This window comes from Sinocyclocheilus rhinocerous, unplaced genomic scaffold (assembly GCF_001515625.1).
Source record: "Sinocyclocheilus rhinocerous isolate Xijiao unplaced genomic scaffold, SAMN03320098_v1.1 scaffold295, whole genome shotgun sequence".
NCBI lineage: Eukaryota > Metazoa > Chordata > Actinopteri > Cypriniformes > Cyprinidae > Sinocyclocheilus > Sinocyclocheilus rhinocerous.
This window is the reverse complement of record NW_015647035.1, coordinates 2297972-2312797: the sequence shown is the minus strand read 5'-3', so window position 1 is coordinate 2312797 and position 14826 is coordinate 2297972. Positions and strand designations below refer to the sequence as shown.

General features: G+C 39.5%; 3 protein-coding genes across 3 annotated transcripts in view; all 3 read right to left on the bottom strand.

Annotated features, from left to right (window-relative positions):
- Window positions 1–1851: 1851 nt before the first annotated feature.
- On the bottom strand, window positions 1852–4004 carry LOC107708380 (toll-like receptor 4). Its single transcript, XM_016512577.1, has 3 exons — window positions 3792–4004; window positions 3538–3704; window positions 1852–3457 (listed from the first exon to the last, which is right to left on the bottom strand). Exons 1-3 carry the CDS (start codon window positions 3873–3875, stop codon window positions 1852–1854), a joined length of 1857 nt encoding a protein of 618 aa, XP_016368063.1. The 5' UTR covers window positions 3876–4004.
- A 1374-nt stretch (window positions 4005–5378) lies between these two features.
- On the bottom strand, window positions 5379–8185 carry LOC107708379 (zinc finger protein 501-like). Its single transcript, XM_016512576.1, has 2 exons — window positions 7605–8185; window positions 5379–6707 (listed from the first exon to the last, which is right to left on the bottom strand). Exon 2 carries the CDS (start codon window positions 6561–6563, stop codon window positions 5379–5381), a length of 1185 nt encoding a protein of 394 aa, XP_016368062.1. The 5' UTR covers window positions 6564–6707; window positions 7605–8185.
- Window positions 8186–10925: 2740 nt separating this feature from the next.
- LOC107708457 (storkhead-box protein 1-like) overlaps window positions 10926–14826 on the bottom strand; it is an 18653-nt gene continuing 14752 nt past the window's right edge. The window contains exons 2-4 of the mRNA XM_016512700.1: window positions 14022–14174; window positions 11611–13897; window positions 10926–11357 (exon numbers count right to left, since the gene is read on the bottom strand). Of these exons, the coding sequence (XP_016368186.1) occupies window positions 11210–11357; window positions 11611–13897; window positions 14022–14174 (2588 nt within the window). The 3' untranslated portion in view covers window positions 10926–11209. The remainder of the gene's footprint in view (window positions 11358–11610; window positions 13898–14021; window positions 14175–14826) is intronic.

Here is a 14826-nt window from a genome sequence, read left to right as displayed (position 1 = left end):
ATTCAACGTTTAGACGGCTGTTCAGGGGATGCCCAGTCCAACTACAAATCTGCTACAGCCTCCTTAGCAATTCCTCGCAGGCTCTGCAATCCGATCCTTCAATTGCTGCCTCAGCATGGGCCAGGCACAGCACACAATCCTCGTGTGCATCTGGAAAGTCGACGGGCCCACCACACATGCGGCAAAGAGACATCTTCAAAGTAGGTAATACTTGTAATCCGCCGGAAGGCAAGAGGGGATCGCTATCCGCGTCGTCCACTCTAGTCGCGCAGATCAATGGCAAAATCAGGCTCCAGGTGAAGGAGAAAGATTCTGAGGTATTCTGGCACCCGACATAGCTTATATAGTGGCTGAGCCAGCCAATCAGGTGAATGCTCGGACACCATTGGCTATTGCAAAGCAATAGAGTGATTCAATCAGTCTTCAGCATTTTGAGGAAAAGGGTTTCCCCATAGTAATGCAGAGAAACCGACTCCATACAGGAACAACAGCCAAGTAGTCCCTCTAGAGTAGATTATTTTTGATAACAAGCAAAATATGTTTGCTGCGTAAATCAGATGCGCTGAGCTCACAAACGCTGCTTTATCAGGCATATAAATAACATGCAAGATGAAATGTAAATGACATCGAAAATTTTCTAAAGATAGTCTTCCTTCACAAATACAGTGATATAAAAACACCCGCGCCTTGTTTTGATTTTTAAACATGCAGTACATGCTCATGTTTATTCAACGAAGCCTGTTGGAAAATCGGTCAGTTTTGATATTGTGGCGAGCGCCACAAATAAATAAATGTATGGGAAACACATACCACAGCACAACCACCTGAGCCCAACTTCAGTCTACTCATCACCTTAACCTTAACTGTGTTTGTAGTCGGTGCCATAGCCAGACTAATAAACAAACACAGACTGGAAGTTAACTTCGGGGCAGGTGCGTGCACCCGATGAAACCGCCTATATGACAATCTCTGCTCTGACCTGTCAGAGACAGTTAAACAGATAAGGATATAAATATCAGATTCACCTCTGAATTCAATGAACACAGAAACTTTAAGCTGTATGGTTTGCAGTTTTGTGGGGTCTGTAAGTAATTTCACATGCCGTGGTGTGACTGTCTTTACTCGAATGAGCAGAGATTATTCAGAAATATTTGACAGCAAATGACCAATCAGAAACAAGTATTCAAGAGAGCTTTGTTATAATTCTAATAACTCCGTGTAGGACTGGTTCACACATTTACAACTTTTAGAACATTACATTGCTTGAGGTTAGTAAGATGCAGGTTTTTGCACAGAAACGTGGCAACGGCCCAAAAATTTAGTGTGCTTGACCCAATTAAATGTTTTTCCTGCATGCACCAGATTCAGCAAAAGAATTTACCTGTGATGCAATGATTGTAAGATAAGATCCTGTGTAAAATCTATGGAAAACTCCCACAAAGAACAGCATTAGTCAAAATCATCGTACAGTAAACTAGGTACTTTTCCATTAACACATCACTGGGTGTGGAGCTTGAATCTCTTTAACTGTAACACACATTTGACAGATCGGTTTACAATATTGTTAGCTCTTTCCTGTTTTTTTCAAAGGGGAAGTTATTAATTTCTGAAGTGCATTCTCAAGAAGAGTAGAAAGCCCATGGTTTACAGTATCTAGGCTACTAACAATGGCATCTTTGCCAAAAATGGTTGAATACAGCATAAAATGCAATAATGCAATAAAATGGTTTAAATCTGTGATTCAAAAATGAGGCCTAACTTTATTTAATCAGAATACACACAATGATCATATTAAAGCTGTTATGAAATGTAACATGACTGGAAAACTGTACTGACAAACTATCCAAGTGACTATGTTTTAAAATCTGAGCTTAGTGAAATGGTTTTACAGAAAATATTTTCCGGTTGCTTCAAAATGTTCTGATTTTGGATAATCCACGAAATAAAATCTGTCTGGGAGCAAGAGCAATCGATGGGGTTAGAGGACAAATCAAAATCTGAAAGGTTTGTGGGCAAATTTTGGAGAACATGAAGTGGGATGCTAGTAATGCTGTTTTTATCGACATAAAGGGATGTTAATTGTTTCAGGTTTGGGAGGGCCAGAAAATCTATAGTCATTAAATGGTTACCTCGGAGATTCAGAAGTCTAAGCCTTTGAAGATTTTTGAATGAGCTTGGATGTAACTCTACCACACGACCATACGACATGTCAAGGTGCTCTAGAAAAGTGAGATTATTAAATAAATATCTTGCTACATCACCCTGAAAATTATTGCCGGCAATCTTGAGAACATTAAGATTCTTCAGTCCATAAAAGCTGAATATGTTAGTAAAGGTGATTCTTGAATAAGAAACATCCAAATACCTCAAATACTTTAAGTTGGACAAAACTGAAAGGTATCCGATACGTACAACAGTTGAACGGTAGAAATCTAAAATCTCAAGGGCATCAAGTCCATCAAATCCTCCTACATCAAGACCAATTTCTGCATTTCGACTGAAATTCAAATATCTGATTTGAGGGGTGCCAGACAAAAGTGTGGTGCAGCATTGTTTTAATGTAATTCGGTTAGAACTTAAATCCAAATACTGAAGCTTAGGCATGTCTATGAAGGCATCAGCCCAAATAGGTGCACTGTTGTGTGTAATTACTAGTTTTTCTAAAGTATGGAGATGTGAAAGCTGTTTACCTGGCAAAGTACTTAACTTAATGGAAACCAAGTAAAGCTCCTTGATTTCACGAAAATGTACATACTCCATTTCATTGATTAGACCTCCGATTACTGCTACATTTGTGGCATTAATCATACAGCGAAAGACAGAAATTGGCTTACTAGGCTTTTCCATGATGTAATAATATACCTCCTGGAAATATATAGAGCACAGACCATCTAAAAAGTCAGTATCTGAAAATTTAAATCTGAAACTGTCCTTGTGCTTTCCAAATTTCAGCCTTTTGACATTAAGACCATATAGAGCTTCAAGACCAACTTTCTGAGCAGCACATGAAATAAAGACAGATCGGATGTCCAATTCTCCGAGATAAATGCCTTTGAAAGCTCCTGGTTCAATATATAATAAGGGATTCCAAGAGAGAATCAAAGTCATGTTTCTGCCGATCTCTCGCAACACAGCAGTGTGATCAGTTTTGATGATGGATATATTATTTGCATGTAGATCAAGTAAACTGAAGTCCTTTAAGTTGCTCATGAATGAAGGGAGAGACATAGACTGGATGTTATTTGTCCCGACTCTAAGCTCCTGCAGCTTGGTTAGGTTATTCATTTGAAGCTGTAAGGATGAGAGACCCGCATCCACAAGAACTAGTCTTTGTAGATTATGTAAAGAATTCAAGCATCCAGGTCCAAAGTATGTAATAGGGTTTCCAGTGAGAATCAAAGTAGCCAAATTCTTCACATTGTAGAAAGTATCATTTTCAATGTGCTCGATTTGGCATCTGAAAACAAATATACATTTAATATAATTTATAGAGCAACACATTACACAACATATTTAGATGATAACAGTATTGCTTACTTTGATAGATCAAGGACTCGTAGAAAAGACAAAACTGGGAAAACAGTCTTCTGCAAGTGTTTCAGAACATTAAAACTGAAATCCAGAGTTTGAATGGAGGAAGGAATACTGGGTGGTATACAGCTGAGGTTTCTTCCCATGCACGAGTAGTGCTGACTGTCAGTAACCTTCAGTTAAAAAAAAAAATTTAAATAAAAAAACTCAAATTTCACACACACAAAAATAAGGAAAATATTTAAATTCAGAAAACTTACTTTAGTACATGATTCTCCAGCCCCAATAGAAAAAAATATAATGAAAGAACTAATAGTGAAGGAATTCATCTTTACTCTTCTCATCAAGATTTTCTCAACCTCTCATAAAATAAGCCAGACTAGTTTGAGGTCATTGAATATGAGGAACTAATGCCATGGTTTTAAACAATGAGGAATTTTGGCTGAAAATACATAAAGAGAAGTGATCTTGAATAAGCAATTCATTTCCAAAAACATTTCAAAAGACTTTAAATAAAAGTTTCATAAAGAAAATTACCTCTGCGATTCACAATAAATCATGAATTGTTGAAACGGACATTTACATTACTAAATCTCCAGTAACCATGATCACCAACAACACAGGAAACGTTTAACTGACTGCTCAGGACTTTGATTGATAAATAATCTACCGGCCTTAATGTAAAAAGCAAATGCACTATACCTGTTAAGAAAATATCTACACATGTAATCTCAATCACTGGAAACAAAACATATTTAAACCTAAAAGCAAGGCACACAGAAGGATGATGAACATACCAGCAGGTGGCCCTGCACACACATATAACACAAGGTCACTTCAGTCAGAAACTTGCATTTCCCGTTTACTTTGCTACCAGGATAACCTTACCAATAATGACTCTTTTAGTATGATCTGACCTTCAGATTTTAACAACAATCCTACAAATTAAATGTTAAATATTAAGTCACCAATAATGTATTTTCCTCGATGACAGGATAAATACCATTTAAACAATGTTAAATACACTTTATACAGCAAACCTTGATGAAAGCAGACAGGTACTATAAAAACACTATGAACCTGTTGATAGTCAACAACCTTTATTTATCCATATATGTAAGCCACTCAACGATGGGGGAATGGACAAATAGGACAAGAATTGACCGCTATAGAGGGCAATCAACATATGGATCAATGGCAATGTAACTTTCTTTAACCTCTATTCTACAAAGAGGCTTGTTGACAGACAAGTAAATTAAAAGACAGAAGTAACAGTGTAAACATTCATGTACAGAGAAGCAAAAAAAAAAGTCAGAAGTCAAATTAAAACATTGATTAGTACGTAAAGAAACAAAAAGGGAGCAGGAGCAAAAACTTTTTTTTTTTCCTATTACAGCTCGGCATATATTTCTACATGGCATGCAATAAGGCACCTAACTAACACAATGAATAAACCTATGCTACGTGATGAAGCACAATTGTTATCCAATGAAAAAGAAAGTAGTTCTGATACAACGTTCACTCCCATAAAAACAGTATTCCTTTCATTTCCCTTTCAATTACCCAAACCTTATTAAAAAAATACATCAGTTTGTAAAAGACTTTCTCCATACACAGAACTGTAAACGGTTTTAATCGCACACCATGTTCCAGAATGACATGTATGCATCTAGTCATGTGAACATTACACAGGGGATTTCAGTGTCAATCATACCAAATTGAAATTCATTGCTCTTAAAAAGCCAAAGGATTTGATTTTACAAGTTCCCTCAGAGCAGGTCCACGCCGACTTTATGGATTTTCTTGCATCTTTTGCCAAACCCTTTAACATTACAAGCTGGCCTGAATCATGAAATGAATGGTAGCACACCACTTGTGGGAGAGAAAAATCGTGACAAGGAAGAAGAATGGTTGAAACCCTTGTCGCACTGAGAGCAGCGGTAGGGCTTTCCACCCTGATGGACCAGCTGATGCTTCTTGAGGTGCCGTTTCCTGACAAAGCTCTTCCGACACTGGGTGCACTTGTAGGGCTTCTCCCCTGAGTGGATTCTCTGATGCTCTCTCAACGTGGCTGCTGCTGCAAAACACTTTCCACACTGGGTGCATCTGTGCGGCTTTTCACCAGCATGAGTCTTCTGGTGCTGCTTGAGATTGGAAGCCGTCATAAAGCCTTTTCCACACTGAAGACAGGTAAAAGGCTTGTCGTGGGCATGCAGCTCTTGATGTTTTTTCAAATGACGTCTGCGCACAAAGCTTTTTCGACATTGGGTGCATTTGTAGGGTTTGTCATCCGAATGCATTTTCATGTGTTCCCGGAGAGTGATGGCAGCAGCGAAGCTTTTGCCACACTCTGAACATCTGTGTGGTTTTTCAGGAGAGTGCATCATCTGGTGGGGTTTCAAGTTGAACGCATCAATGACTCCTTTACCAACCATCTCAAGACCAGTGGTATAACTTTTCTCTTTCATGTGAATCCTCATGTGACTTCTTAGGCTGGCTTCAACAGCGAAGCTCTCACCACAGTGGACGCAAATGTAGGGATGAGTGGCTTTGTGGATTTCAAAGTGTTCGTGCAGATCAGACATACAGCCAAAAATCTCACCACACTCACTGCATTGCAGGCCATGGGCTTCATGGATGATAACGCCATTCTCTGACTCCACTGTAAGCTCCCCTCCGTGATCAGACTCCACCTTTACGATATGTTCTCCACCACCTATCTCCGTCTTCAACAGCACCTCACCGAGCAAATGCTCATTGCCTTTGATTTCTGCACTGCTGAAGTACTGATGATGATCGTGGTGTATTTCAGATTTAATGTAGTCATGGTCTGTCTCCGTTACCACATCCACACAGGTCACTGCCCCTAAATCACCATGAATAGCCTCTAGGTCAAGTCTTTTGTCCTCCTGAGTCATAATCTCAGTTTCCGCTCCATAATGCAAGTCCCCAACTTGCGTATGGGCAATGACACACTCCGATCCCAACGTATCGAGACCTGGTGTGTCACAGTCAGTCTCTGACTCAGCCATCAGTACGCACTCCAGCCTGACGACTTCCGTCTTCCCGGTTAAGTGAAACTTAGCGTTGCTCTACGAGCCCCGCTTTCCCGCAAAGAAACTTGAAGGGTTGCCCGTCACAGGCTCAGTCAGTTCTTGAGTCAGGATCAGTCCTGCCTGTTGGAAGACAGCAAACATTTAAACTCATCTGCATAATCATAATGAAATACTTCAGCTGAAAACATTTAACTTTTATATTGATTTTACCGCCTGAGAAAAAGTAAAATCATGAAAAAACATGCAGAAAATGAAGTCGTGATCTTACTTTTTAGTAAATACATGAACATGAATACATTTACAATAAATGAAGTAAATACGCATAAGCAATAAGTAAATAAGCATTACAATAAATGAATTTCTGCTATTCATGTAACAAAGAAACACACAGCTTCAACATAATGAACAATAGGCAAATTATAAGTTTAGACAAACTTGAAACCTACAAAAAAAAGTTATGAGGCCATAGAATAAGCATAAATACAACAATCAATATCCTTTTAAGGTAGAAAAGAGGGCTGCATAGACAAACAGAACTATGACCTGGGCTATACACCACTGCTTGCAAAAACATTTTATGGTTAAAAATTGTAAACAAAATCAGGCTGATCTAGAAACAATCATAAGCTAGTTAGCAGAAAGACCTCTGGCTACAAATTGGCTAAGGTTAGCCTATAGACAGTTTATATTTGGCTAACTTGACAGGGTAGGTATATATGAATCTACTGATCAGACATTTAAATTTCTCAAGCCAAATGAACAACATCAAACAACAATGAAACCCTTTAAACATGCCATCAATTTAGAATCAACTAAAACCCATGTTTTCAACTCTCAACTTCCACACAGCTGGTTTGCCACTGCTGGCTAGGTTAGCTGGCTAAATAGCTGCTAGTTAGCTTCCTTGAGCATGTATTATCAGCTAACTAGCACTATAGCTAGATCTTAAAATACTGAATTGAAAAGGTGACAGGCCGCCTTGAATTCTTAAGTTTACTTATCATTTCTCAGTCATACATATACGTCTTAGTTGCGTTAAAGTCACGGAGAGACTGATTCTACAGCTTCGAGAAAATACAAGGCGTTTAACGGTGGGCATCTTGTGCGCCAGAGGTTGGAACAGCTAACTAGCTGTAAAATGGCCGCCGCGACTAGCTTCCGCCCCTCATAAAAGCACGCAGAGGCAGCACACGACGTGAACAAATGCAAATAAACTAGGTCATGTTAGTTGACTACTTTTATTGCTCGCTGGGAAGCTGTGCTGTCGTAGCTCTAAAAGGTCAAGATATCAAGGTATAAACAAGGCAAACAGCTCGAGATAATGGCTAATCACAGATGTAAGCTATTCGCGAAAGCCCGGGAAAGGCGCCCCCCTTCTTACATAACGCGTTTTTGTTTCGTGGCGTCGAATTAAAAGCAATATAACATGCTCTCAACGTCTTCTGTGGCTATACGTTATTCTGTAATCATCCAAATCATCTGCATGGCGCTGCTATAAGCTGTGCTTATCGTGCTATAGTCCTAGCCCATTTTTAGCTGCGTGAAACAAACATGGCCTGTTTTCTTGCTAAGCTGCCTCGCTAGCGGAACACTAGCTGCCTCCGCCGCCATTGCTACAAAACACCTCCGAACTCCGTGACGTCCACAATCCATCGGTAGCGCGGACCGAGCGCCACAAATCACCGTGAGCTCATAAAATGCATCAAAATACAGCATATGCCACAACCAATGACATAACGCAAATTAAATAAGAACACTGTATCAAATATAGCACGCTAGTTAGCCAGCTAAGTTAACTAGCAAAGGTAATCTAAAAACCCTGACGCACATACACATTAAGCGTTCATATATTAACGTATTTTTGTAAACACTTCCGACCTCTTGGCCCTTTAATGGCTCTTTCGCGAGATGCGCTGCTGGTCGTCGCGGCGTAGTCTACAACCTGAAGATCTTCGTTCCGTTGCGTCTGTACTGCCTGGTTGCGGTTTGCACTCGGTCACTCTTTCTCTCGCTCTCTCCCTCCGTACGTACGTAGCGGGATGGCGCTGCGGATCATCTGGCGCCAACTATGTTGGAGCGCATGAGCACAAAAAAAAAACAAAGCGTTGAAGAAACAAGCGCTCGACCACCCCCTGTCGTCCTGGCAGAAGGAACATTCGTCTTCAGACCCAACTAAATTATATACAGTGGGTACGGAAAGTATTCAGACCCCCTTAAATTTTTCACTCTTTGTTATATTGCAGCCATTTGCTAAAATCATTTAAGTTAATTTTTTTTCCTCATTAATGTACACACAGCACCCCATATTAGATCAAAAGGGTGGTTCTACTAAATACTGAGCAAAGGGTCTGAATACTTAGGACCATGTGATATTTCAGTTTTTCTTTTTTAATAAATCTGCAAAGATGTCAACAATTCTGTGTTTTTCTGTCAATATGGGGTGCTGTGTGTACATTAATGAGGAAAAAAAATTAACTTAAATGATTTTAGCAAATGGCTGCAATATAAAAAAGAGAGAAAAATTTACGGGGGTCTGAATACTTTCCGTACCCACTGTATATATATATATATATATATATATAAAAAATGAAAAACAGGGTAACACTTTACAGTAGGGTTCAATTTGTTATTGCATGAGATACCATGGGCTAACAATGAACAATACCTTTATAGCTTTTATTAAACATGGGTAATGTTAATTTCTACATTCACTAATACATTGAAACATTTCAAACTGCGTAAACTAACATGAATGTATTATGAACTGACATAATAATACATGAATCTAGATGTTATGATAAAATGATAATTGTTCGTTTATATCTAATGCATTAACTAATGTTATGAATTGAACCTTATTAAACCAAAACGGCAATACATTATTCCTGAACTCACCTAATAATAAACTACAAGTAACCAGCCCAAAAGAAATGAAAGCTTGCCAGCAGTGTGCGAGCACAGGTGAGCCATAGATGTCAGAGTTCTTGATTTGATCTACCTGCTCAAAATGATCTATCAGTAGTTCAAACTGTGATCTTTTAAATTTTATGGGTCATTATCATAGCTCATCTGTCAGGGGGGAAAAATTGATCTTGTCATGCTGAAAATATTATCAGGATGTCCTGGCGACAAGCCTGACATATCTTGTGAAGGAGGAGTAAACGTTAATCATAATATTAAAAGGATGTGTGACTATGCTGTGGCCATCCTGAGAAAACATGGCTTCCTCAAAACGGACTGTGTTCCCACTGTGATCAGGGAGCACTAGGGTGCGCCCTTTCCCTTAAAACATTTGCTTGTTGACAATTTCTGAGGGAAAGGGTAAAGACAAATACAGTGTTCGTATGTTTTGAAAGAAAAAGAAAAATACAAGATCTTGCTTTAAAACTATAGCTTTAAGTTATTTGTCAATTTAAAACTCTAGAGTGCCAAGAACCTGGCTTCATTATGCAGATTTAATGTCACTGACCTCGGAAATTACAGTGTTTACAGTATGCCTGTGCTGTCTTTTATGAACACAGGAACACAGGCCTTTGTTCTCTGCCAGTGAGGCTGAATGAAACATGACACAGTCAGCCATCATTCAATACCTGTCATTCAGAAACCCCATCTGCTGAGCTCCTGCCTGAACCTGTAGAGCCTCTCACCTCAGCCCTCTGGTTAAAGGTGCTGGAATCAAATTGTGTGTGGCTTAATGAATCTAAAATAGATGGGAGCATGCCCCGTGAGTTTTCTTTTCAGTGCCATATAATGTGTCTGTGTTTCACACATCTTACAACAGCTATGGCTACCTCTACTTGCCTTTGTCAGTTTGAATGTTGGATTAACTGCAGGCCAATCGTGAATTTTTCATGACCATGAATGGCAGCGGTAAAGTTAAGAATATCTTCATTCGTAGCGGTACAGATTAATAATTTCAAGCTAATGTGAGGTTTGTAGACTTAAATAACTGTATGTGTGATTCAGGCACACCTCAGTTTATTTGAGATTATCATATTCAGTTTACACACTGCAGTAGCCTATATGCTTTGAGTGGTATGAGTTACATAGTAAGATTAAAATGTATTCTTAAACATTGCTTGATTTAGAATATACATTAAATGAAGTAGTTGGGGAATGTTATTTTTCATGTCAATACAAAAACATATGCCTATAGTACACATGCTCTTATTTCTATTGCTAACAGATTTATTCAGATGTTGTCACAAGACTGTCTGTCTGTTCCCCTGTAAAATATAATTAAGTTTTGACATCTCCGAATATTGTGCTGTATATCTAACAACAAGAAATAAAAGCAAAGAGAATGACACCATTTATCAACACTTTTTATTTCTGCAAATTACCTACCATTTGTACATAGATAATAGAGGTTTATTCCTCGTAATGTTCAGACTTTCTCTCTGAACAACAAAGGATCCATGTACAAAAAGATGTCAGGAAAAAAACAATCAGTTCAAATGTAAAACTGTAATGAATTAAGTATATAAACACACTACCTATATTCAGTTCTTAGTTTGTTTGTTTTTCATGAGGGGTGGGGCAGTATATTTACATTTGTGGAATTATATACATTTTTTACATGATATAACTAAACTCAGATGCTGAGCTACATTTTAATTTCCTTAAACATTCATAACAGGTGTAAGTTTGAGTAATGAACTCTGAGGGTGAATGCCATTGGAGTGGAGCTTTTCAAGGTTCTGCAGGAAACCACAATGCTTCAGTCCTTTAAGTATTGCTGAGTCACTGCAAGCTACACTCATATGTGTCCTGCAAATAATCAATGAAATAGCACAATTTTTAATCTTGGATGAAATCAACTGTAAAACTTTCAGATATGTATCTCCAAATATTAGTAAATGGTAAGTGTTTAAATACTGGCAACCATGAACCCTTGAGCTGTACTTAGTGCTTGAATTTGATTGCAGTACGAATATTTACGTAGATCTTTCAATTGTAGCAACATTAAGTGACTACATTTATGGATCAAATGCATATCTCAGATGAATGACCTCAGACTAACCTTGGAGAGTCAATCCCGCTATCAGCGGTGTAACTCTGACTCTCTGTGGTTTCTCCTGCACAGGCTCCTCTAGGGTCATTTAGGCTTGCACTGACGTTACCAGTATCCTCATTTGTTCTCTGATGGCAGTCTTTTAATTCTGGGTGACAGATCCAGTGGTTAGATTTGCCAGCTTCTGCTTCATCTGCAGATTTATGTATGGTATCAGAATCGGACTCCACTTCGCTTGCCTGACAGTAATCAAAAATACTGCTTTCCAGGGCTTCGTTTTGTTCATCATCTCCCAAACTGGATTCTTGTAGTCTTTTCCTCAGACCCTGCACTTCTTGTTTGGGGCTAGCACCTTTCTGAAGGATCTGGTGATCAGAAAGCTGCCACCTGTATTCATGCGACCTGTATGTGGTTCTGGTGGGTTTGTGATGAGTATGTTCCTCAACGAAATGTCCATCCCAGCCACCATCTGCACAAACAGGCTCACTGCAATGAGCTGTGACGGTCTGTGATATCTCACAGTCAAGAGCGCATTCCTCATTCAGGCAGACAGAGCTACAACCATCCTTATCCTCCACTGCCTTTTGATAGATGCGATATTCATCATCTGTATACACTTCACTCTCCGTCTGGCTTGTGTTTCTGTCCAATGTTTGACCATCTGAGAGCTGATGGCTAGTACTATTGCCAACTTGCTGGTGTGAGCACAACAGATCAGGACGGTGATGAGACTCTTCTTTACTGTTCAGTAGATGTAGGGAAAGTCTATGTTGAATTGTAGGTTTAGGCCACGAGAGGGGTACTTCTGTTGTATCACAATGTGTAGCATGATCTACAATGTTCTTTTGGTCATGAACATGTCTTAAGTCTCCATCCTGACGTTTAATTTCTCTTACTCTGCCATTCCTGAACTCCCTGCTTCGGACTTTATTCTCTCTCAGCCTAATTTTGTCCTCTATCCTTAATGTGCTGCTCTCAGGGTACGCAGAGCTATAAACTCCACAAAGCTCTTGAATCGTTTGAACATCCAAGGTGGAGTCTACAGTCGGTGCACTTTCATGGAGCTGTTCACAGGGTGCATCCTTCAGTGTGTGAGATTTCTCCACACTGTCAGCAATTGCTTTAGCCCGGTGAGGATCCCAGGACTTTGACCTGTGACCTGGTCTTTCCCGGCGTCCGGAAGTTGGAATCTTGGCTTCTCTCCTCCTTTGTTCTTTATGGTTGATGTTTGTTTCCACGTCTCTTCCTGGCATTCCCAGAAATGGGTTGTCTATCCGTTTCTTGTAGACACATTTCGGATTCAGAATGGTACTTTCTTCCTGATTGTCAGGTTCATCCAAAGCAAACTCTGCTCTGAGGTGTGGAAGAATTTCATCATCTGCCTCTAAATCTTCAGCACATTGCAAGGTTTTACTCTTTGCCCTTTGTTTCTCTTTGGATGAAGGTCCTCTTCTCCTGCTGCAAGTAGCTCTAGGAGCTGATTTCTTCCCCACGGACTTGGAGGTATGATGCCTCTGCTTAGATAGAAGAGTTTCAGTGGAAATGCCCTTGTCCACAGCTTTCTCCATTGTTCTCTCAGCTTTCTCCTCAAGCTTCTTCATAAGAACCGTGTGTTTTACTAGATTGTCCACAGTCAGATCTGGGTTGATCCGTTTGATGATGGCATGTTCTAGATCTCTGGGGAGGTTGTTCAAGTCATCCTCATCCCTGACAGGCCATTCCTCCGGTGGGAATTGTCCAGAGAATGTGGCATATTCTCTCTTCAGCTTGTTCTCCTTCTTCCCTGTGTTTCGTCGGAAGAGGTTAAGCCCAAATTTGCGGCCAGCTTTCTCTTTGTCCTTGCGGCTTTTGTTGGTGGATTTGCTTATCTCACTGGCCTGGTAGTCTGCTGCGGTAGATGTGGACTGGTGCTGAATGGAAGGTTTGTGTTCTTTGGGCCACTTGAGGCTTTTTCCAGTGCACTCACTGATGCTGATGGATTGATGGTCTTGGGCAGATGGAGGTACAATGGACGGAATGGTGAAGCAGCTGCAGGACTTACAGTGGGCCATGACAGTAACCTCAGTAGAGGTGTCCATGCAGCTCTCGTTGCTCACCAGGTACGTGATGGGAGGAGGTGATGGCAGGTCATTGTCGCCAGCACTCCACCAATTCCTCTCTTTCACCATGTTGTTGGTGATGAAGTATGTTTGAGGGGTGACTACAAAGTAGCCCTCGCCAGTGTGATAGATCTTCCTCTCCTTAATAAGAGCTCCCAGAGCACTGTACAGGACGTCTTGAGTGGGAATAGTCATTCCTGAAACAAATATTATTGGTGTGAATATAGCTGTTTCATAATGAATATGAATTCAAATAAAAGTGTAATAAGGTAGTGTACAGGTAAGCACAGTAAAGTGAAACACAGCGTAATAATGTGTTACCTGGATGTGCTTTCATCATGTGATTGATCAATGCTTCCTGATTTACAACCACATGGGTAGCATTCATGTCTGATATGACAGAGCACAGTATTTCAGACAGTGGAATGAACTGTGACTGGGAAATTGGTGACATCTGCACAGGGGACAGGTCACCTGTGAAAACATTATATAGAACATGGTCAGTTGAAGTCAGTGTCATTTAAAAAAAAGTATTTTACCACACAAAACAATTCTAAACATTTACATTCAAATAAAGTGTCTACATTGCGTCTACAAGTAGGCAAGTATCGATACGACATTAATACTTACTGATTGTGGAAATATTGTGGAACAAACAACATATAAGTGGTCAAGTATTCATGTCAAAGCTGTTTATTGCATTATCCACATCTAATACATTTTCAAACTTTTCTGTTTTAACCACTAAAAAAAGAGGTATCTTCACTTATCTGTGATCACGGATGGAGCTAAAGGCTTGATTATTAACTAGGGATGACTACATTAAATGTTGGACACTTGCCAGCACTGACTTTCCATTCTATTGTTGATTAATTAATCAAAGCCCAGGTAAAACTCACTCCCACCATAGAGTTCATCAGTAACTAAAGGGCCAAACTCACTCAAACCTGGAAATGTTGTTGGTTGATTCATATACATACAGCTTATCATATTTTGTCATAACACATTTAATGTAGTAAGAACGTATAGGTGAGAAAATATCACATACAGTGAGTGAGTGAATGTTCAATCCTTCATATGTGTATTTATATATATATATATATATATATATATATATAAAATTTTT